The sequence below is a fragment of the Vigna unguiculata genome, chromosome 9 (assembly GCF_004118075.2).
Source record: "Vigna unguiculata cultivar IT97K-499-35 chromosome 9, ASM411807v1, whole genome shotgun sequence".
Classification (NCBI taxonomy): domain Eukaryota; kingdom Viridiplantae; phylum Streptophyta; class Magnoliopsida; order Fabales; family Fabaceae; genus Vigna; species Vigna unguiculata.
In genome coordinates, this window is record NC_040287.1 from 15,915,723 (window position 1) to 15,939,149 (window position 23,427).

General features: G+C 36.7%; 2 protein-coding genes across 3 annotated transcripts; both read right to left on the reverse strand.

Annotated features, from left to right (window-relative positions):
- Nucleotides 1-922: 922 nt before the first annotated feature.
- On the reverse strand, nt 923-16,214 carry LOC114164150 (kelch domain-containing protein 4). The gene is made up of 20 exons (XM_028048694.1): nt 16,008-16,214; nt 15,827-15,913; nt 15,668-15,736; nt 15,441-15,573; nt 15,005-15,051; nt 14,813-14,899; nt 13,749-13,810; nt 12,477-12,519; nt 12,245-12,325; nt 11,621-11,737; nt 11,247-11,352; nt 11,004-11,067; nt 10,748-10,790; nt 10,404-10,634; nt 10,158-10,319; nt 8,533-8,658; nt 3,193-3,336; nt 2,911-2,997; nt 1,352-1,420; nt 923-1,260 (listed from the first exon to the last, which is right to left on the reverse strand). Exons 1-20 carry the CDS (start codon nt 16,137-16,139, stop codon nt 1,168-1,170), a joined length of 1,983 nt encoding a protein of 660 aa, XP_027904495.1. The 5' UTR covers nt 16,140-16,214; the 3' UTR covers nt 923-1,167.
- A 4,681-nt stretch (nt 16,215-20,895) lies between these two features.
- LOC114162341 (oxygen-independent coproporphyrinogen-III oxidase-like protein sll1917) lies at nt 20,896-23,185 on the reverse strand. 2 transcript variants are annotated; one of them, XM_028046197.1, is made up of 3 exons: nt 22,039-23,184; nt 21,531-21,656; nt 21,166-21,394 (listed from the first exon to the last, which is right to left on the reverse strand). In XM_028046197.1, the coding sequence occupies exons 1-3, from the start codon at nt 22,842-22,844 to the stop codon at nt 21,376-21,378; spliced, it is 951 nt and encodes a 316-aa protein (XP_027901998.1). In that variant the 5' UTR covers nt 22,845-23,184; the 3' UTR covers nt 21,166-21,375. The 2 variants fall into 2 exon arrangements, with proteins under 2 accessions (XP_027901997.1, XP_027901998.1); XM_028046196.1 differs by having other exon boundaries at nt 20,896-21,656; nt 22,039-23,185.
- Between the last annotated feature and the right edge of the window lie 242 nt (nt 23,186-23,427).

Sequence of the window (23,427 nt, forward strand, 5' to 3'; positions counted from 1 at the left end):
TTCTCGTTACTTGTGAGATTCGAGTTCAGCAGCTGCTAAAGTTTGAACTTTAAAGAGAGTGTAGGCCAATTTATGGCTCTAATTTTGTTCCAACTTGGGGTGTGGCTCATGGGTATTAACTGAGAGGCAGAACAGAGCCACGCGTGGAGCCCATACCCAAAATACTCTTTTTGGAATCTCATCTTAAGGCAGCTTTGAAGTTCAAAAGGCGTGATATAAAATTATAATCCTTGCATGCGCAAAGAGATTGTATTTATACTTTATACTTTTATATATGTATAGGTTCTTAATATAATGTGTGTATTGTTCTTGACCCTTGGAGAGTGTAGAGACTGCGGTAGGTTCTTCTTTTAAGATACGGTAGCCAGGGAATTTTTCAAACACCTTTTAATTTTGGCAGTACTTGAAACAAAGAACAAGAATAAGAAATAATACAGTTATGTAGCAGAAAGCAATGTCTTGTTAGGCTCTTCTTTTTCCGTGCTTAGTTTCCTTCCCTGTTGTGGTGCACATGCTCTTACTATTCACATAAATAGAAACAAGTGGCAAGGTTATGCAATTTGAACAAACTTTTTAATAAATCACTTTCAAAATATCAGTAGCTTCAAGATTTTATATAAAAGCTTTTGTTTCAATTTACCATGATATTAAGGATGAAATTATAAGAAAATATTTTAAAATGTTAAGAACCATTAGTTTACCACAAAACATAATTGCATTCAATTGAGCTAAAAAGAAATTAGACTTGCTTGACTTATCAAACAGCGCTTATATTTTATTCAATGACCGTCGATGACTAGGTATGTACTCCATCGCTGATTCGTATCTTCAATATGCATTTTAGAGCGACGATAGAGACCGAATCAACTTTTTATCACGGTGATTAGATGATGGACACAGGAACAATAGCTAGAAGTGGATCTCAATTTCAAACCAAGAAATATAAGATATTTGATTCACTGTTCTCTTTTCTAATCCGATACTCCATTCCAGGGAGGAAATTCGTGATGTAGCTGAATTTTGGGTGATTGTTACATATAGATTACATGTAATGTGACATGCTACACATTATATGTGCAATCATCTTAGATAATGACATCAAACTAAATCAAAATTGCATATATTACATTCTTGAGGAGACCTACATCTCGCGTGCTGAATCAATTATCAATTTCTAGTTTTCTTTTTTCCTCTTTTCTTTGCACTAGTTTCCGGCCCTTCAGCCTCCTCAGCTTTCTGCTCGGCTTCTAATAGAGCCAGCTGCAGTGTCAAAAGAAAATCATTTTTAGGGGCAGGTTTGAAGAAATACTCTACAAAAACGAGGGTAGATGTTTGTGAAACAAAATATTACCTCGTCAAGAATAGGTTTTAGCTCCCTGTACCGTGCTTCAGCAAGATCAAAACCATCCTTGCGGAGTTCCTATTACCGAGCAAAATTTTACCACGAAGATATGAGGCATTCATCAGTATACACATGTATTTGTTTGTATATATGAGAAAAAGAGAATTGGTAGGGGGAGAAACTTAAATTAGAGCTAGATGAATTCAAAAAAATTATATTCCCGTACATTTCAAAATGGAAAAATAAAACATTAGGGTGTACTTGTTCAAGAACTAAAAATGATGCAAGAACTAAAAATGATGCAGTGCAGATTTCGAACATAATTTACACTGCAGGTTCATGGTACAACAAAAGTTAAACAGTTGGAAACATCATACAACCTAATTACATTCCGTCTCATAACATCTGGACCTATAGAATGAATTTGATGTTACCATTATCATTCATATTGTGTTTTGAAAATCGTCCAAATTTTTCCTCCACTAAAACCTGCAAAGCCTTGGTCCTTCCGTTGTCTAGTTTACCTCTTTCCAGGAGTTTACATTCATTCCCAGAATTGACCAAATTATGGAATATTTCAAAATTAAAAGTATTATTAAAATTCTTATCATCCATTCATTGCAAAATCTGTTATAATAATGCAAACCAAGAGAGTAAAACCACCAAAAATGCAAAAAAGCAATAAAATGGATTTTGTTCTGCAAAATGGATTGCTTGTACTGAGTGAAATGAATGATGAACTCAACAATACCTGGAAACTCTAAGCAAATCCTCATGTCGAAAATAATGTACTTTTCCAACGAAATTGTGCATTTTACAAATCAACTATCATTATTTTGTGTTTTGTCATCCAAGTTTTTTTGTACATGGATTTACTGTCCTTTATCAATTTTTGTGCATTTTACCAACCCTTTAAATGTCTAATGGTGGGCAATCGAGTCATGAAAAAAAAAAAAAGGCTTTTAAAAGGGAAATACCTTCATTTTGCAAAAGTTGGTGACAAAAATGTTTTTCTTAACCTTTTTCTGACACATCAGCACATGACTGTACAATTAAGGGTTGATAAAATGTGTGAAAAACGAAAAATATGATGGTAAACAGATGCATATTGCCACATTCATGTAAACAAATGCATGAACATCCAAACTAAGAAGAGAAAAAAATAAAATCAAACCAAATCAGATAAATATTATTTGTAAGCAGATCAGACCCAAATTTTATGAATTTTGAAGGAGTCAGGCACTTTGAGCCCAGTCAAACAGAAAAATCAATAGAAGTTTCTTTTGTACCTCCTGAACTACTGATATCCAGACATAAGAAATCAGAAACAAAATAAATATGGAAAGGGCGAAACAAGTTGTTGAGAGAAGAGAAGGGAAAGGTAGTATCAGTTAAAGGGGACCGCCCAGATAAATAGGGGGGATTAGAGTGAAAATAGTCCATTATAGAATCAGAAAGTTTAAATTAAAGGGGAAACTCAATAAAATTGTTCATTTCCTTTTCTTGTTTCATATAATTATAGAGGTTATAAAGGAATAATATAACTCTAAAGAAAAGAGAAAACTTACTTTTCCAGTGTGTTGAGTATGTTCATGGGCTGCCATTTGCCAATACATATTTGTACGCCTGTAGAAATCCCTCAGGGATTCTCCTGGCTATACATGCAAAAAGAAATCGATTGAGAAAGATGAGGGAAGAAGAAAAATACTAATTGAAAGCCCAGAGATGCTTTCAAAGGCACAAACAGAACCACATATATAACACAATCAAAGCCCAGTGTATTGAGTATAGACTAGTTTCAATGTTTAACCAAAAGTCTCAAAGGTCTTTAAAAACTAACAACGCATTACCATTGGTGTTCTCTGTGAATCAGACAAGCCAAGACTGGCTCTAATCTGCTCTATCCGTGACCTCCTTTCTTTCCTCCGGAGATTCTTTCCAACACCTTTGATTAGAGCAACAGCATCTCCCACCTGAACTGATGCATTCTGAGCCTGGTAGTGATCAAAAGGTGAAGCCAACTTAATAATCTAGGAAAACTTGTTTTGGAGAAAAATAAACTCCGGTCATGAAAAGTTTATCTCACGTGTTTGAATATTATCTGTGTTGAATAGCAATTCATGTTTTAAGGAAAATACCTTTGAAATGATTAATTTCTATCACAGAATTACACTTTTTTAGCAAAAGCAAATCTTGTTTCACAAGTTACTGGTTCTGACGAGTTTATTTTCTGTCCATCAAAATATTATTCACTGCAAGCTGTTCAAGATACAGTAACACGTAGTAAAAAACTGTATCTAAGAGAGAACCCCTTTGGTTACTGTTAGATGATATAGTATTTTGTTTAGTAGTTGGACTCAGCCCATTATGTATTTCTGGGTTTGGCCTATTATCATTATAAATAAACTATCCTTTGTGTAGGGTTTACACAAGGGAGATTAATCCCAAAACCTTATTTTCATCTTATTTTACATGGTATCTAGAGCTTAGGTTAATTTACTACAGCCATTGTCCTGACGCTCATTGTCGCCGCTTCTGCCACCATCACCGGAGTTGCAGTTTCGACCGACGACCAAACAATTTTGTTCGTCTCGGCCAGGCAACTCCAACACCATAGAGATCGCCACCATCAGAGCTCTCAGGCGCCTCCACGCGCCGCCGCAAGCTCCGGCAACCACCACTTCTCTGCCGTGAGTGACGGCGCATTGCCCGCCATTTGCTACGCTGATCACCTTCGCCTGAGTCGCCTTTTTGAGCTCTTTCTGGATCTGTGGTTGTTGTATCAATCGGAGGACCTTGAATTTTTAGGGTTTCTCCCTCTATGGCTTCTTCTGCTGCCACTTCGGGTGTGTCGTCTTCAAGCACCCCTCTGTCTGAACCCTCTGTTTATACCAACTACGTCAATGTGCATTTATCCATTGACAAGTTGGACACAAATTACACGACATGTTATCAAACTTAGGCTCAAGAGTCAAGGATATGAAGATTATCTCACCCAGAGTGTAACTACAGTCGCTGCAGATGAAGTTTCCCGCTGGACGAAAATTGATGCCCAATTATGCATTGTCATTAAGTCCACCATTAACTCTTCGCTGAAACAAATGTTTCGTTCATATGAAACATGTTCAGACGTTTGGGCACAGGCCAAGTTATTATACACCAATGACACTCAGCGTCTTTATGGTGTTTGTCAGGATCTTCTCACGGTTGTTGCTCCGCGGAGTCCTGGTCCCATGGCTGAATATTTGGGCAAAATTCATGCCCTTCCTCATGAGTTTAATGAGTTATTACCTCCTGCCTCCACTCCAGCCGAAGAACTTGAGCAAAGGTCAAAGTTCTTTATGTTGTTGGCATTACATGGTCTTTTCGATGAATATTCCCATGTTCACGACCAGATTTTGGGGTCTCCTGTTGTGCCCAACTTCACTGCTACTAGTTCTGCCCTTTTACGTGTGCCAAGAAAACAAGTCATTGATACATCTACTTGTGCTGATGATTCCTTAGTCTTGACCTCTCAGCAGGATGATCACAATCGTTCTCGCAAGCCAGGAAAGGGACGACCCAAGTGTGACCATTGTGGAAAGTTAGTAGTTCACTCTGATCCTCCTCCCCGATCAACGACTGTGGATCTGCTTCATCTGATACCGCAGGGCATCCTGCCATTTTCAATGACTTTTTCAAATGGTATGAGGAACGTCAGAGTTCTAGTTCCACTACATCTGCTTGCCTCTGTTGCACGCATAGGGACATCATTTGTTGGCCTAACTCACTCTAATTCTCTTGGTCCTTGGGTTCTTGACTCAGGCGCCACAGATCGTATTACTGGTAACAAATCTTTGTTTTCTTCTTTGTCTTGTCCGGATCATTTACCCTCAGTTACAATGGCTAATGGGTCTAGAGTCTCATCTCATGGTGTTGGTACTGTTAATATTTTTCCATCCATATCCATTGATCATGTTCTTTATGTCCCTATGTCTCCATTCAATTTATTATCTATCAGTCGTCTAACTCGTTCTCTTAATTGTATTATTTCCTTTATCAAAGATTTTGTTTGTTTACAGGACCAGAGTTCGAGACACATGATTGGCATTGAATGTGAGTCTCATAGTCTGTATCATCTTCGTCCTCCTTTACATGTTGGCGCAGCTATGGAATCACCATCCCTCCTTCATGCACAATTTGGTCATCCCAACCTTGCCAAACTGCAACAACTTGTCCCCAGCTTGTCCAAGTTATCTAGTTTGTTGTGTGAGTCTTGTCAATTAGGAAAGCATAGTCGTAGTTCTTTTCCTTGTAGTGTCTCACAACGGGCTTTGTCCCCTTTTGCATTAGTTCATTCTGACATTTGGGACCTAGTCATGTTAAGTATACTTTAAGTTTTCAGTATTTTGTTACTTTTATTGATGATTATTCAAGATGTACTTGGTTATATTTAATGAAAAATCGTTCTGAGTTGTTCTCTATTTTTCAATCATTCTTTGATGAAATTAAAACTCAGTTTGAGATTTCTATTCGAAATTTGCGAAGTGATAATGGTCGTGAATATCTCTCTCAATCCTTCAAACATTTTATGGCTTCTCAGAGCATTCTTCATCAAACATCATGCGCTTATACACCCCAACAAAATGGAGTGGTTGTGCGCAAGAATAGGCACCTTATTGAAACAACTCGCACTCTTTTAATTCATGGTGCAATTCCTTCACATTTTTGGGGTGATGCGGTTCTTACTGCTTGTTATCTTATTAATCGCATGCATTTTTCAGTCTTGCATAACCAAGTTCCTCATTCTATTTTATTTCCTCACGACCCTCTTCACCCTTTACCTCTTAAAGTCTTTGGGTCCACATGTTTTGTCCATGATTTTAGTCCTGGCCTGGATAAATTGTCTCTGAGAGCACACAAATGTGTCTTCTTAGGATTCCCACGCTCACAAATGTGTTTTACTTCACACACCCCTCTTCTCGTTGTGAGCCACCATCTACTACTATAGATATCCATGTCCTGTGTGATCCTCCTAGTCTGCCCACTTCTAGTGCCACCTCGGATTCTCCTCAGCCACCTCTGAGTGTACCTATTGCGAATAGACCACCTCTTCAGGTTTATAGCAGAAGACACCGTTGCCAACCACCACCACATGACTCACATCAAGTGGCGAGTTATTTGTCTCCTCCGATTCCAACAACTGAGTCTGATCTTCCCATTGCCCTTCGTAAAGGTATGCGTTGCTCAGGGAGAGTCTTCTGGATTGGTATGTCGTCTTCACAAATCTTTATATGGCCTAAAGCAGTCTCCTCGAGCCTGGTTTGAAAAATTCAGTAGTGTTGTTCAACAATTTGGCATGTCTTATAGTGAAGTGCATCATTCAGTTTTTTCTCGTCACTCTAGTGCTGGATGTATCTACTTAATAGTATATGTTGATGACATTGTTCTCACAGGAAGCGACAACCTTGGCATCTTCCTCTTAAAGCAACATCTTTGTTGTCATTTTCAGACCAAAGATCTTGGAAAACTCAGGTATTTCTTGGGCATTGAAGTAGCACAATCCAATAGTGGTATTGTCATATCTCAGAGGAAATATGCATTGGATATTTTGGAGGAAACTAGGTTAATAAATTCTAAAGCTGTAGAAACACCCATGGATCCTAATACTAAACTTCTACCTAAACAGGGGGAGTCTTTCTCAGATTCTGAAAAGTATAGATGATTAGTTGGAAAGTTGAATTATCTTACTGTTACTCGTCCTGATATTTCCTTTGTTGTTAGCGTGGTGAGTTAGCGTGGTGAGTCAATTCCTTAATTCCCCATGTGAAGAATATTGGAATGCAGTCATTCGCATATTAAAGTATATCAAAAGCTCTCCTGGAAAAGGTTTACTATATGATTCCAACTCTGATACAAAAGTTGTATGTTATTTAGATGCTGACTGGGCAAGATCTCCTTCCGACAAAAGATCTACTTCCGGATATTATGTCTCGATTGGTGGTAATTTGATCTCTTGGAAGAGCAAGAAACAAAGTGTTGTGGCAAGATCTAGTGCAGAAGCAGAATATAGAGCTATAGCTTTAGCCACTTGTGAACTTGTTTGGCTTAAGCAATTGCTTCAAGAATTGCAATTTGGAGATGTCATTCAAATGACACTCATATGTGACAATCAGGCTGCTCTTCACATTAGTTTTAATCATGTCTTTCATGAGAGGACCAAACACATTGAAATTGACTATCACTTCATTCGAGAAAAAATCCTATCTGGGGACATCAAGACCGAGTTTGTCAACTTAAGTGATCAATTAGTAGATATTTTCACTAAGTCTCTTTGAGGACCTAGAATTGATTATCTTTGTAACAAGCTTGGTACATACGATTCGTATGCGCCAGCTTGAGGGGGAGTGTTAGATGATATAGTATTTTGTTTAGTAGTTGGGCTCAGCCCATTATGTATTTCTGGGTTTGGCTCATTATCATTATAAATAAACTATCCTTTGCGTAGGATTTACACAAGGGAGATTAATCCCCAAACCTTATTTTCATCTTATTTTACAGTTACCATTCAAATCTTAACAAGAAATATCGGAGTAAATGCTTCAAAATATGCAGCAAAAGAGAAAGAAATCAACAACTCACTAGCCATTTGAAATAATGAAATCAATGTATAGAGGCAGAATTCCCAAACAATAGTATATTCTGTTGTTCTCTTCCCTTTTTCTGTTATAGATTTAATAAATTAATTCCCCTCACCTTGTAGATGTCCCCTTTAATAGAAAACCTAAATTCCAATTTATAAAATTATTACAACTAACTCAAAATGCTATCACCCTTATATATTCATCAAATGATGTTGGCTCGTGGATGGTGTGGTCAAAAGCCAGTTCTATCCTTTTTAAAAAGCGGAAAACCCTTCATTTCATGAAGTTGCAAGGAAGATTCAATTTGGTGCCCTCCATTCAAACCTCAAATTCAGCTTACACCAAATAAATGATTTCCACCCTTTTATGTAATCTAAACATAATGAACAAATAAGGGAATGCCGTTTGATCATAACATACCCTAGGCAACAAGGCCTAGCATTATTTTGGGGATGACCGTAGCCTTGTTTATTTGACTCGGTTTCCAGTATGTGAATAAAACAAAGGAGAGGAAACAATAACTCATTCAATTTTTTCTTGCTTGAATTAAAAAGTTAGAATGTGCACCTCTTCCTCCTCCTCTTCCTCATCATCATCCTCATCAGTTGAACTCTCACCATCGGACTCATCTTCATCACCATCTTCATCTTCTTCATCATCTTCTGAAGCTTCCACCCATTCAGATTCTGAAGCCTGGGTTGATAAAACTTCAAGTCAGATTAAAGAAAATAAAACAGATCTGCGTGTATTTAATCAAGAAATTAGAATCACAATATATACTTAGATTAAATAAGCTGAAACAACAAAACTATATTAACAGCATCAACGATTCACCATAACTCATTCAGAGACCTTTTGTACGTTGACATCAGAAGATAAGTCACCCAGTTCACCACATTATAATTTGTAATTAAATTCTGAGGTATATTCCCAAATCATTTTAGGAGAAAACAAGAAAGGTATCTCTTCCTTCAGTGGTTAAATCTAATTTTTGGGAACGAGACAAAGTATCAATAAAAATTAAGATCATAAGATATAACTTTGTCAAAAATCGTTGTAAATTGATTGATCTAATCATTAGAACATATTTATTTGTGACCCTTTTAATAATACTAGGTGTTGTAGGAGTAATGAGGTGTCCCGGACCTTTGGAACTGGGTAAGGTACAGACATTCACCAATTCTATACTAGCAGACTTGTATCAAGCAACAAGTCAGATTATTTCTTGCTTAACCATTTATTATCAGAGAAAAGACAGGCAGAGCTCCTAAAACAGAAGAATTTGATATTTAGTCGTAAGAACAGAAAATGTATAATTATGTAAGAGAATGGGGTACATTTGATTTCCTACAGGTATAAATAATATAATTACTTTGAATCTATAGTATGGCGGCCCATGGCCACTATTTGAACTGCCATAGTGTTGCACTTTTCTGTAGCAGTGTCAGTGGCCACAATAAGGGCATTCACTGTGGCACTGCACCACTATACTGAGGGTGCCCAAAATCCTGAGAATGAACTCCAATACTAATGTTAGAGGGGCATCTTATGAAAGGTCAATCAATAAAAAAAAGTTTCAGCAAGATGAAAACCCTTTTAAAGTTCATGATTATCATGCCACACTTGTCTCCTCTCTGACCTGCGACACTCCATGACCCTTGTCATTATGTGACCCTCTCTCCAGCAACCTGTCTGACAGTTTTTGTACTTTTCCTTTTCCCTTTTCCTTTAGTTTTTTCTTGCAATATTGTCCTCATATTCTCAATCATCTGTTTTATGTAAAACCATTTTTTTGTGTATTTGTGTCTAATGGGATTTTTTTTTCTATTTTCATCTATGTAAAACCATCTATCTATGTTCTTTGTTAATTGCCACTCTGTTCTAAGTCTCTGATGTCTTTAAGTCATCTATCTCCCAAAAATCCAAACACATTAAATCCTTGTCTTTATATCTTTAGTAAGACATGGTATCCTTCATTACTATTTACTCAAATGTTTGGCTAAGAGCTAAGACCTATAGCTTTTTATTATAAATTATGAAAATGTCAAGCATTTTTAAATTTTTTTTAGTATTTATATGCATTTAGTATAATTATATAAAATATTTGAAAATAGTTGTATCCAAAATTTATAACTATGGTATAGAACATATGCATGTATTGGAAAAAGCTAGGTAAGAAAAAACTAACAGACCGGTATAATGCACTTCCATTCATCAAGTTTGCTAAGGTTCAAAGAATACAGATCGTCAAGAGTGATTTCTTGATCTTTAATCTCCATCATTCCACCATATATATATAACGTGTCTCTTCCAACGGCCATACAAGCATTAATACGTCCACAGGGCTTCACTACCTAAAGAATTTGGAGAGAAAAATCTCATTAATCAATAACCAGGTAAAATTGGTACCTATAAGATTTCTCGTCCAAAATAATAACCTCAGGCAAAGAACTTTGAATGTCCAATTTAGCACCAGATTCCTTGGGCTTTTCGTCAGAGTTGGTAAGATTTTCACCATCAACAATAGACATGTTTGACGCTATATTTTTGGATATATCATCAATGTTGCTTTCTTCATCCTCTGACTCCACAGTTTCTTCTCTTGCTGTACATGCTGGATTTATCTTCTTGTTGACATCATCAGGACAATTTTGTTCAACTTTTTTTAACTGCAAAAGGAATTTAATTTAATTAAGAAACAAAGTAACATGCAAAACAGTCCACAGGATGAGTTTTAAAATGTGGAGAGATCAGATGTATATATGCACGACATCCAATCTACCTTATCTTTTGTGGACTTCTCCTTTCTTAACTCCAGAGGATACCTATTACCCAAAAACGATTAAATAAGCTAATCAGGAAACATTAGATAAGATAACAGTAGCACACCTATGTTCTAAACAGAAAATCATCAATATACAGAGTAAAATACAAACTTCCAATAACTTAGACTCAAGACCCTACGAAAGAATTCAGTTCACAAAGGGCAACTTAAGACTATAACATGCTAGGCACCAACAGAATATGGGAGGACTCACCAGCGACTGGTGTCTAACTGAAACCCGTAAAGTTCATTCAGAAACAAGCTCATCATTACATCACCTGCAGTGTTGATGCAATTAAGATACTAAGCTTACAGCAAGCGTAAACAACAAAATATATCTCCTCTAAATGAACTTTGAGCAGACTATCTGATCTAATGAATTGTTTACAAACATTAGGTCAAAGAGGTTACTTCCAAATCACTTGCTTGAAAAATATAAGCTGTCAGAAAAAATAACCTTCAACTTCCATATCCACAACGCCACCAAATAGCAGAGCCCTCCTCTTATGAACACACATTGAAAACCCAGCACGGGGACCAGGAGGCATTCCACCTTTCTTCACCTGTCAAGAAGGGAAAAAAGATTAAAAAAAAAATGTTAGAAAAAAATATATATTAAAAGCTTTGTCCTAAGCATCAGGGGTGTATGAGCCTATGGAGGGAGGAGGTAGAAGTAAATGAGACAAATAACATGTCTGTGCTTCTATTGAAGCTCACTAAAGTAATTTTAATTAGTGGGCATGGGAAACAAAGATACAAGAAACCTCAAACTTGACTAAGAAAAGGAATATACAAATTTACTCAATATTAAACTTAACTCCAAAGGACTACCTTGTTCCATTCCCAAGTCTTAGGATCGAGTGACCACATATCTGAATGAACAATTCCTTTCTCAGAGTTGTTCTTATCAGAGGAAACTTCTTTTGAATAGCCACCATATAAAAATATCTGCAACATGAAAAAGAACTATGTAAAGAAGAAAACATTCTAAACTTCAAAACTACTTTCTAGAGCCACACAAATCAATCACAATTATGAAGCAGCACATAAGGGAAAATTTTACTATAGAGATTGGCATAATGATAGATACCCATTAGTTAGTTCTTTACAATATATAGTTAGACAGCCAGTTAAAGAAACAAGGCAAGCTGCCTATAAATAAGAGAGGTGGAGAGAGAGATCTCTTGCCAACATTAAGAGAATTGAAGCCTTTGGGCAATGGGAGGTGCAGAACCTTGAAGATCTTCAGAGTAGGGACTTCTGGTGAACGTAGAGTTGCATAAGGAGCGGATCCAGGAAAAACAAAAATATATGAAGCAGTGTATTGTTTCTAGGGATATTTTCCCTATTTTTCACAAACTAGTTTTTTTTTAATGGCAGTTCTAACACATAAGTAGAAGTACTACAAAATGAAAATTATTAGCTTCATGTAAGGGAGATCCGTATTTTACTCACATCATCTTGGTAAACAAATAATTGAAAACCACTACGTGCAGTTGGCCACATTGCTCCAGGCTTAGGCTTTATTTCTTGCCACTATAGCACAAAATCACATCGTCATTAATAAAAATTCCCAAACAAAAAATCAACACTTCTACATAAAATGAAACAGCCTGATGTTTTGGTGCTGAACTTGAACAGTAAACAACATTTTAACAGGACAAGCCAGGTATTTAGATATATTTACCTTGAATTGATCAAGGTCAAATACAAATAGATCATTGTAGTACCTGCATAATATATTAAAACGTCTTAAAATCTGGCAAAGAAGTGCTATTTAGTGAATCAATACCAATGACAGGTCTCTAAAAGACTTTAAACAAAGAACATCAGACGCAAAATCTAAAAGTTATAGGATCAATAACACACAATTGCAATATTTAGAAAGGCAGAAAACAGAAATTCGTTGATAAGTTTCTGAACACTGAATCCCCACATGTATATTGTAATTAAAACAAGGCACCAATTTCATTTTCTCAAAATTCAATAAAATAAACTATTAGGGATAAATTTAAGAGTAATACATGTGATTCACAAAAACACCTTCATGTGATTATTCAATTACATTGTGTATGGTGTAACTCTTCATTATTTTATTCACAATGTTTTAGTCAGGAGCGATTAAATTCCAAATAATAGTTAGTGAGTTAGCTATGAGTGGCTACGGTCCAAATAATACTTGAAATTTTTAGTCAGGAGTTGTGTTTCCAAATAATACTTGGGTTTTTAACCAAGAGTGGCAAAGGTTAAAGTAATACTCAGTTGTATCTTCACAACATTAATTTGCTTAGTGGAACTTGATCTTTTAATTGAGAACTGAACATAATCTTTATTTCTCGGTAATCCAATATAAAAGCATAGTGTAAATCCTTCCTTCTCTTATCTCTTCAGATTGTATGTAATTTAATTGTAACTAATCTCAAAAGGAGAGATTTGTAAAAACAAATTTTTGAAAAGTGCTTTTAAACAGTCCATCTGTCAAACAAGTTGTGCCTGACATTCCTCATCAAATGCAATCTCTTAAGAAAACCACTTGACAGTGCATTTGTCAAGTAAAACTATCATCTGACTCTATATCATCATACAACACTTTGAGAAAATTTCAAAAAGCCTTAAAACACAATTCAACTCTCCCTTCTTTTGCTTTTGGTATGTTATCGTGAGTTAACACTCCAGTTTGACAACCATGAGTGAGAAAAAGATTGAACCAGAAATTAGACCCCCAACTCAACCATGAGTGCTTTCAATTGCCCGTAGACTTAATTTATATTAGATTTCTGTTGAGTCACAGATAATTTATATTAGAACTCACTTTTCAAAACCAGACCATTTTAATTCAACTATTAACAAGCTTTTCATTTGCTGCCAAGTTCTTTTATTTGTTTCAATGAGAAAAAAAATCACATACACATAATTAACACAGTTCTGTACAATAGAATAAGTAAGAAGCACTAGCAACCTCACTTCTCGGAGAGTGTCATAGAAGCCACCAAAAAGAATAATCTTGTGCTTGTACAATATCTGTAAATTAACCAGAATAATTTGACACAAGGAATTACAATAAACAGATACATGATAACTGGATTAATATGGATGCCACATATGATATTGGGGGAGGGGGATGCAGTAATTAACTACTAAAATAAAGATTCATAACTATGATATCAAAAACAAGGTTCCTAAACGTAGAAATAACAAGATAATTCCACGAGCACAAATAAGTTGGAGTGAACATGTAACGCATTTCCTATAAGGCTTTTAGCAATTACAATGAACAAAGCAATCACCCTTAATGTATGCAAAAGAGGAAACAAAGAATAGATCAGCAATAACAATCAATGACAAGGATGTTTAATAGGCTCTTAGCTACTACAGTCAACCTCCGCAAGAATGAATGTTTTGAGCTTGGAAAATGCAATCTAGTAAGAAGTGCAAACAATATGATGATTCAAAAAGGTCAATTAACTGAAAAGACAAAATAAACATTCCATACCTATTGTCATCATTAAATGGGATCAGTCTAACAAGAATTGAGATGTGCAAGGAATCCAACCTTGCAGCTGTTTAAAGAGAAAACAGTATAAAAGAAACTTCTGTATTCTCAATTGCACAATCTTGCACAATTTATTGGGTTATTGTTACTTCAACAAGGATAGTAGTTAAATCAGCTTAAGCAACAAGATAAAAAAAATTGTTCTTTAATTAATTTTTGCCATGGCTGTACTGCACTCTAAAAATAGGAATACTATACTGAAATGAACCAAATCAAGCAATAATGCCGATCATTTAATTTTGATGTTTTAACAGAACTGTAAACATGTTAAGTTAAATTCACATAACTTGTAATTCTATTTTTGCATTTGCAGTGCAATCCAAACAATAGAATGATGTAATTCAAGTTGAGCAGAATATCATGCACTGTCAGAAACAAACATACCAAAAATCTTTGATTAAGGATTCAATAATTTGACACCGTTACAGGTAAATCAATGAGTGGATTATGTCCCATCAGCCAGAACCTACCATTCGATGTCCTGAACGAGGACTAGGGCACCCTTTCAAATTAAGTTGCTCCCACTGATTTGTTTTGAGGTCCAACATCCAAAAATCCTAACCAAATCAAAATCCAAGAACAACATCACCATATAGTCAAAATCCAATACACCAAAGCCTCATTCACATCACATAACAGAAGCAATGTAATGCAAGCTTAACCTTGTAGTGATGAAACCGCTCTTGGTTTGGAGACGTAAACTCACCACCTAAAGCACAAACAAAAATTAAACATCCATAACCACACAAATTTTTCAGAGCAGCCAGCAAAGACAGGTAATTTCAATGACTAAGAACAACAAAATCTTATGTTTTGTTTGGATAAACTATTCCAAAGGTACTTCTAGGAAAAGAAAACCAAATAATCATTTTCATGAGCTAAAACTAACTTATAGAAAAAACTATCTAAAGCTAAAACTACTTCTCTAAAAGATCATTTTAAATTTTAACTTGTAAAAAATATTTTATTTTTCCTTCTTAATTTATATTTCTCATGAAAAATTTATCCAATCAAACTCTAATTCCACTGAATGAGTCAGCTTAGTGAATCACACGAACCTATTCAACTCAATTGAAAACCAAAAGTAAAGTGAATTACCAAAAATATAAATATAATTCTTCCATGCAACCGCTTGGTGAGCACTGCGCGGAGGAGGACTGTTAGGACTCGAAACCAATTTCCATTCCAGCTTCTCCACGTCATACCGGAAGAGATCGCCGTACACGAAGGTCTGCACGAATTCACATTGCAGCAACAACTCACTTATAAATCATATCAATCACTCAACAAACAAGCACAATTGGTTTTGAATTCAAACTCATAACCTTGTTGCCGTTGTAAAATTCGCCGCCGTAGAGAATCAACTCGGTCTCTTTCAACGGATTGACGGTGAGCTACAAGAGAAGGCGTCAAAACGGAAATCGCAATGGTGAGAGGTGAGAGGTGAGAGATGAAAGAGTGAGAAGTGGAGTTAGCGGCGTTACCGAGCAGTTGGAACGAGGAGAAGGCGCGGGAACGTTGTCATCGACGTGAACCTCCTTCTTCTTCGCTTCCTCTTTTTGAATGCTCAACTGCGTTAATTCAAGAGACGCTAATATATACAAGTTTGTTTGAGGATTTGGTTTGAGAATGGAAAAGTGATGTGAATGGAAATAGAGAGAGTACCAAAATGGCGTCGATGTCGTCTTCGGGAGAAAGCTTCTTGGTTTCCCTGCGAGCTTTCTTCTCTTCGGCTTTTGCGGTTTTTTTCTCAGTTTTCTCTTTGCCTTTGCCGGGTTTCTTGGTCTTCTTCCCCATCTTACTCAGAAAGCACACTGAAGTCTAAACCCCGCGGCGCAATAATGTACCCTTCCTTAGACCCTACTAGCAAGTAGTAATTCGAATTTTGCATAAATGTTTATGGATTAATGCATTAATTTTTGGAGTCATGTTTCTAATAATGCAATTATAAATTATAAAATTATACTACATTTAAGTAAAGTTACACTATAACATAACAGTCACATCGTTAAGAGAAAAATCAGACGATAAACTCAATTTAAAAATATTTAAATATTCTATATAAAAATTTAATAAATACTCAATTTAAAAAATTAAACTTATCACATTTTTCTTTTACAATAATATTTTATCTTTGAATTTATTTTTCATTACTTGTTTGATCATGTGTAACTATCTTATTTTATTCTTTTGAACTTACAAATAATAAGTTTATTTTGGTTTATATTTCAGTGAACTTTTATATTTACAATTTTTTTATATATTATTAGTATTATTGTTCTTTGGTTTTCTAATTATAATTCATTATTACCGTTTTGTATATTATTGTTGCTATTATATTTTAGTTTTGACTATGAGTCCCACCATTATTGATGATATTACTTATTGATTCTCAAATTGAAAGTTTCAAGATTAAATATGGAATTTTTGGTAGTCTGATAACTCAATGTGCTCTCAAAACTAAAACTTCATCGTAATGGTGGGACTCATATGGGGATGAACATCCAAAATTAGAAAGAATTGCATTTAGAGCATTGAGTTTGATTTGTAATTCATCCAGATTTGAGCATAACTGGAGTACTTTTTAAAAGGTAAGAATTCATATTTATGAAATTGATTTTATAATTATTTTTTAGAGTTAGTATAAGGTGTTAATTAACTTTGTAATTGTTTAGGTCCACATCAAAAAACAAATTCGTTTACAATAAAAGACTATGAATGATGTGGTTTTTGTCATGGCTAATTCAAGATTGAAGAAGAAGAAGAAGGATGTTAGGAAAACAAAATACTATAACATGGATGATCTTGTTTCTGATTATGAATGGACTATGGAGGAAAAGGAAGCAAGTTCAAGTTTGGATGCTTTATATGAAGACATCTTAGTTGAAGTTGGAGAGAATGAATATGCTAGTAAAGGTGGTGTTGCTGTACCTATGGATGATTTGAAGGTTCCTCCAATCTTGATAATGATGAAGGTCTTAGAGGAGAGGACATTGATGAAAATGAAAATGATCTGGAGGACACTGATGATTATCCTAGTGTTGATATGAAATATTTTCTTGGATAGTTTCTATTTAAATTGAACAATTTATTAGATGTTTTATGTTTGGCAAGACTTATGAAACTATTTTACTTGTTATGAACTCATTTTATGAATTATGTATGAGTTGATTTTATCATTTATATTATTTTAAATGATGTACTTATTTATGAATATGATTTTTCATCTACTCGTAACCATGGTCCTCAAGTTACGAGTTTTCATTCTCTTTCTGATTCCATTACGATCCTCGAGTTTGATAACATTTGGTATCAGACAAAATGGAGATGTCATAATTTTCATTTTTATTTTGCTTTTTCATGAAACTTTCTCTCTCTCACACGACTTTTCATGTTTATTTTCTTATTCTCATATATACTTTTAAAATATAAATTAAATATCTTAATACTTAAATTATTAAAATTATAGTAATAATTAAATAATATATTCCATTGGTGGCATTTTGAGACTAGGCACCAAATTGAGGGCCAAGTTTAATTTACTTGCAGATTCATCAAAATTCTCTACAACTCCTTCATCGAAACCATCATTTCAAAGAAAACTTTGAAGGAAAGGCCAATATCAAATTATGCAGTAGCATATCTTCTATCATATCTTCCAAACTTTAACAATCCTCTTATGATGATTATAACTGTTCAATGTAAGGCCCATTAATATTATTCCTTATCTTCCTGCCCTAAACTAAAGGGTTGCCCTTGTAAGTGGGCCTAAGGGCTGGCCTAGTAGATAAAACCCTTCTCAGTTGTCCTAAGTCTCATTTTCCTTTCATTTTAGAGAACCTAAACTGCAGCCGTCAACCCCCTCCGCTAGTGTTTTGCTTCCACTGTCATGTTGAGCTAAGAGAACTCGTGCTCCATGTAAGTATCTCTTCTAGCCGTACTGGTTTCCTTTTTACCATATTTTCGTGATTTCGGTTGAAAGCCTCTGTTAACGTCATTTGTCTGGTTCTGTTCCACCCCTATTTCAACCCATAGTCCATCCTTAGAGCTGTTGCGCTCGTGGTCGTGTCGTCGGGGTCTTAGCTGAACTTTTTCAGGCACGGGGAAGTTAGAGTTTTCGAGTCTTGAACGATTTTCTGGCTGGTTTTGATGTTTGTTGAGTATTGCATGAACTGTATGTCTGTGATGAGTGTGTGAACGATCTTGGACTGTTGCTTGGGTATGGATATGTGATTGTTGCAGGAAAGGTAGTGGCGAGATCTGTCAATCTCACCCAAGCTAGAGTAACTCGCCCAGGCGAGACCTGCAGAAGCAACCAGGGTTTCGCGAACCCTCGCCCAGGCGAAGGACTCTGGTTTTGAGCGACGCCAGTCTCGCTCAGGCGAGAGCCACTCGCCTAAGCGAGGAGGAGTGAAGGCCTGGAATGCTGTTGTGGTCTAGCCCAGGTGAGGGACGCCACTGTTGGGCGAGAGGTTGTCTTGCCCAGGCGAGCCAGAACTCGCCTAAGCAAGCCTGCAAGGAAATCACAGCACTTGTCGCAATCTCGCCTAAGCGAGGGTCTATCACCTAAGCGAGAATACCCCTATCGCCTGAGCAAGGGCTCTTGGCTTGAGCGAAATATGCTGTAGGTTGGATGACTCTCTTAAATTGGTAATTAGATTGTTGGTTATGATGTGTTTGGTATGAGGTATGAAGTTTGTGAATTGAAAGGCATGGTATGATCTGTGTTATAAATTGTATAAATGATTATGCATGTTGGGAGGAGATTATATGTGGGGGAATTGTGAGCTTGGCATGATTTCTACATGAATTGTACATGAGAAGTTGGATACATATGTATGTACGTGTGGTCATACACCTGGCATGAGTAACAATGGATCTTGATGGTTGGTAAACCTTTGGTATGGTTTTGGTATGAGGAGAAATACTTTACTCATCATTGGGAATAACGAGTTGGTAATAATTCAACATATGAGAAATGAGGATTTGGTTATGGATTTTGGTTTGAAATCTTATGTGCAACGTATGTGTAAATTCTTGGCTGTTTATGTATGTTGGTTCGTGTCAGTGCTTAATTCCTTAGAGTCTCTAGGTGAGACTTTCAGGGTCACGCTTCAGTGGTCGGGACGTAATTCCATGGTCCCTGTTAGTGGGTGTCCATGGTGGTGCCCCATCTATAACTAGGTAAGGACTCAAGGTAAGGTTGCATCCTAACGCTCTAAGGAGTCAGTTAGTCTCACCTAGAACGGACTGACTCCTGTGGTGAGAGTAGCAGGAGGCCTGAAATTCATTAAGGGCTAACCTTGTGGTAAGGAAAATTGATTCATTGTAACACTTGTAACACACAGCTCAGGGGTGAGCAGAGGTATCCACCACAAGTGCGGGCATCCACTGAATCCGACCAAGTTATACGTATCCGGATGAGTCGAGTCGTAGTGTATCGATTGAAAGTCATGACATGCTTGGTTGTTGTATGGATATTGAATGGTGAAAAATATATTGACTGTATGATGAAAATGTTATCGGCTCTAGCTTACCCTGTTTGTTGTATGGTTGTATTGTATGTGACTGTTCTTTCTTGCGATGATCATCCATTTGATTGATGGGAGCATATGGGCGAGGTTCTCGTGGTCAGCAAGGAAATGACGATTCTACTGCTTAGCCATCTGGGCTGGATTCTTTTTTTGTCATGGTTCTTTAGGGCTATGGCCCATGTATTGTTTCATGCTTTAATACTCTACCCTCATTTGTTAGACTTGTATCTGGTTTCCCGTTGGCATCGTGGTGTGCCTATGTTGTAGGGGTTGTGTTAAGAACCCAGGACTATGTTGCAGTACTATCTTTGTGTGACGTTTCCTTTAATTCTCGCTTAATAATTAAATGGGACATTACATTCAAGTTTGAAAAAAATATAGATCTAGACTCAACACTTATAACTCAGGTTCTGATTGCTGATAAAAAAAAAATCTCAGGTTCTGCTTAGCTAGCAATGAATGAGTTTAACATAATGAAAATAAATACAAAGCAAATTGCGAAGACATTAGTGTGGGCATTGTGCTCCCAAGTTTGAGAATAAAGGAGTGCCAACTGAATAATGTTATGATACCTAAACAGGACCATTTTCACACAAAGCAAATGTGAAAAAAGCAAGAAAACGTTACCAGTATAGGGACAAAATACCAGTAAACAGTAAAATAGTTGCTCCATATGAAGAAACAGGTGACTGGTTCACCTAAAGGTATTTCTCAGTGATCTCAATCTCCTTTAGTTCCAAAAATTACTAGCTTGAGCATCGTGCACCTTTCGAATTCAAACCATCCCCTGCAAAATTCATATATCAATTTGTGTTTGGATGTCGTTGTACACTTTGAAATTATGTTTTTTCACCATCAGAAGATGATTCTCAACCTCAGGAGGTAGGTTTAGACAATTTCGTTTACTTATTCTTATGTCAATCATAATTTATCTCATTTCATGAACTATTATTAGTTATGAAGATCAACGGAATGTATGGATGCCCATCATTGGTGTTTGAACCTGCATATCCATCCCCTCATTCCAAGAAATATTTCCTGTATAAATAGGTATCTGGTACAAATAATTGTTAGATAACATCAGGTATTGCTGTAAAATATACATCCATGCTTTCAAGTGGCTTTTGCTTCTTGGTACTGAGGACAATCCTTCCAAGAGTCAATAACCCCAAAAGCAAGGGCTATCAACTCATTTGATAAGAGGAAACCTTCTGGATCACTTAGCCTTATGTATGCCACCCTCTTTTCTGTGTTAGTTTTATACAAAAAGGAAGAGTTAAGGTCATCTACTATAATGGTTCTCCTATGCTCGTCCAAGCAAACCACAAGTCCACTGTCAACATAAGGTTTATAAGCCTCTAGCAATGACAAAACAACAGAGCTGCCAAATGATTCTTGGAAACTCTTTAAGTCCAGGCCCTGTGCAGTTCTTAGGGACAGCATCACCACATCCATGGCCGTGTCCTTGACATGAATGTTACCATCACCAGAGCTATCTACTAATCCATTTTCCAGATTCTGCACAAAACTAATGTAATCATTGACCTTCCTTGGTCTAGAAAACCTCAACCCACCAACAAAACTGGCAGAGCCAAGGCCAAAGGCATAGAAAGGCTCGTTCTTCCAGTAGATAAAATTATGTTTGCACTCGTACCCACTTTTGCAGTAGCTGCTGATTTCATAATGGTTGTAATTCGCATCAGAAAGCATTCTTGAAGCCATCTTATAGAACTCAGCCGATTGTGTTTCAGAAGGCATCGGAAATTCCCCTGGTGAGTACCTGAAAACATCTCTAGATCATTATAATGATTTATAAAAAGAAAATAAAAGCCATCAATGCTACTCAAGGTTTTAAAAAAATACTCAGCCACATCAGAAAGGGCAGCTGTAAGAATAGCCTAAAAACATTGACACCACGTCCGAAATTGCAGTAACAGACCGTTTTTGAAAACCTTGTAAATTATATTTGAAAGTAATTTCTCACAATATAAAGGATCATGTCACGACAAAGCTGCAATTGCAACTGCAATTTAAATCCTTGTTGTCGCTAGTGCAACAGAAAACAACTGTCACTTCCCAGCGAGTACATAAGTTCTTGGTTATCAGTGTTGAGATAAAATGTGAATCGTGTTCATAGAAAAAAACAAATAAGTGCCTCTTACAATCGTCCAAATTTTGTTCCTTGCTCAATTTGCAAGTCATAAACGGACACATGAGAAGGTTGTGACTCAATGGTGAGCCTTAAACTTTCCTCCCACATCTCCCAACTCTGATGAGGCAACGAGGCTATGAGATCAATGCTCCAATTCTCAACCCCACATGACTTCACAACACTAATAGCCTCATGAACCTCTTGCACCCCATGTGCCCTCCCACACGATCTCAACAGCTCCTCCTGAAACGCCTGAACTCCCAAAGACACTCTATTCACTCCTAACGCCACCATCTCCCTCATCTTCTCTGCATCAAACGTGCCGGGGTCCATCTCCATCGATATTTCCGCGTCCTCACAAAGCCCAAACTTCACCCTCAGAGTCTCTAAAACGGATGAAACCATCGCAGGAGGCACCAGCGAGGGTGTTCCACCACCAAAGTAGACAGTCTGGAGGGGCGTTGTGGAAGCGGGTTGATCCACTTTGGTGGCAGTGATTTCCCGGCAGAGCCAGTGAATGTAGTTGGAGACGCGCGGGTCGTGGTGGGTTTGGGTGGAGGCGGAGCCGAGAGCTACGACGGGGAAGTCGCAATAGTGGCAGCGTTTCCGGCAGAAAGGGAGGTGGATATAGGCGGAGGAAGCGGGTGGTGGGGTGGAGAGGTTGAGACAGGCATTGTGTCGAACGGGTGGCGTGCTGTAAGTGAAGAAGGTTTTGGTGAATGCGTGGTGGAGAAGTTTTTGAGGTTTGGATTTAGCGGTTTGCACCAGGAAAATGGGAGTGAAAGATGATTTCAGCAGCATTAGGGGAGTGAGCATCAAACTGTTGAGAAAGGATGTAGACGAAAGAGATGAGGCACGTTTGCACTACCAAGGGATATTGCTATCGTTGTGATCTCCTTATTTCTTTGGCCTTTCCCCGTCGAATATTAAATTTTACTATTCGAAAATGATCGTTTAATAAAGATTTTTTTTACAAAAGTTTGATAATGTCGACGTGAAGAAAAACATGTGGCAGTATTAAATGGAATTATTATTTTTTAAATAATTCATCGTAGTTTGGAAAGAAAAGAAAAAAGTCTTGGTTTCCTCATTTATCATTTTCGTTTTGAAGTTTCGCGCTCTATTCTTCATCTTTCTTTTCCACAAGGTTGCCCATTTCTCGATTGTCTCTTCCACAACCTTGGGTCCGAAAATTTGGTGTTTGTGTGTCTGGGCTTCATCCCTTATTTTCCTTGGTGCGTCGCGATTTGTTATTGGTGTTAGTTCCCTTCTCCGTAAGGTTGGCCATCTTGACGGTTCTTCTTGGCACAAACAAGTTTGGTGCAAAGATTTAATAAAACTAAATGAATGAAGATCATATGTGGTTAATGAAGATCCATTTGAAGATTATGTTTCTATT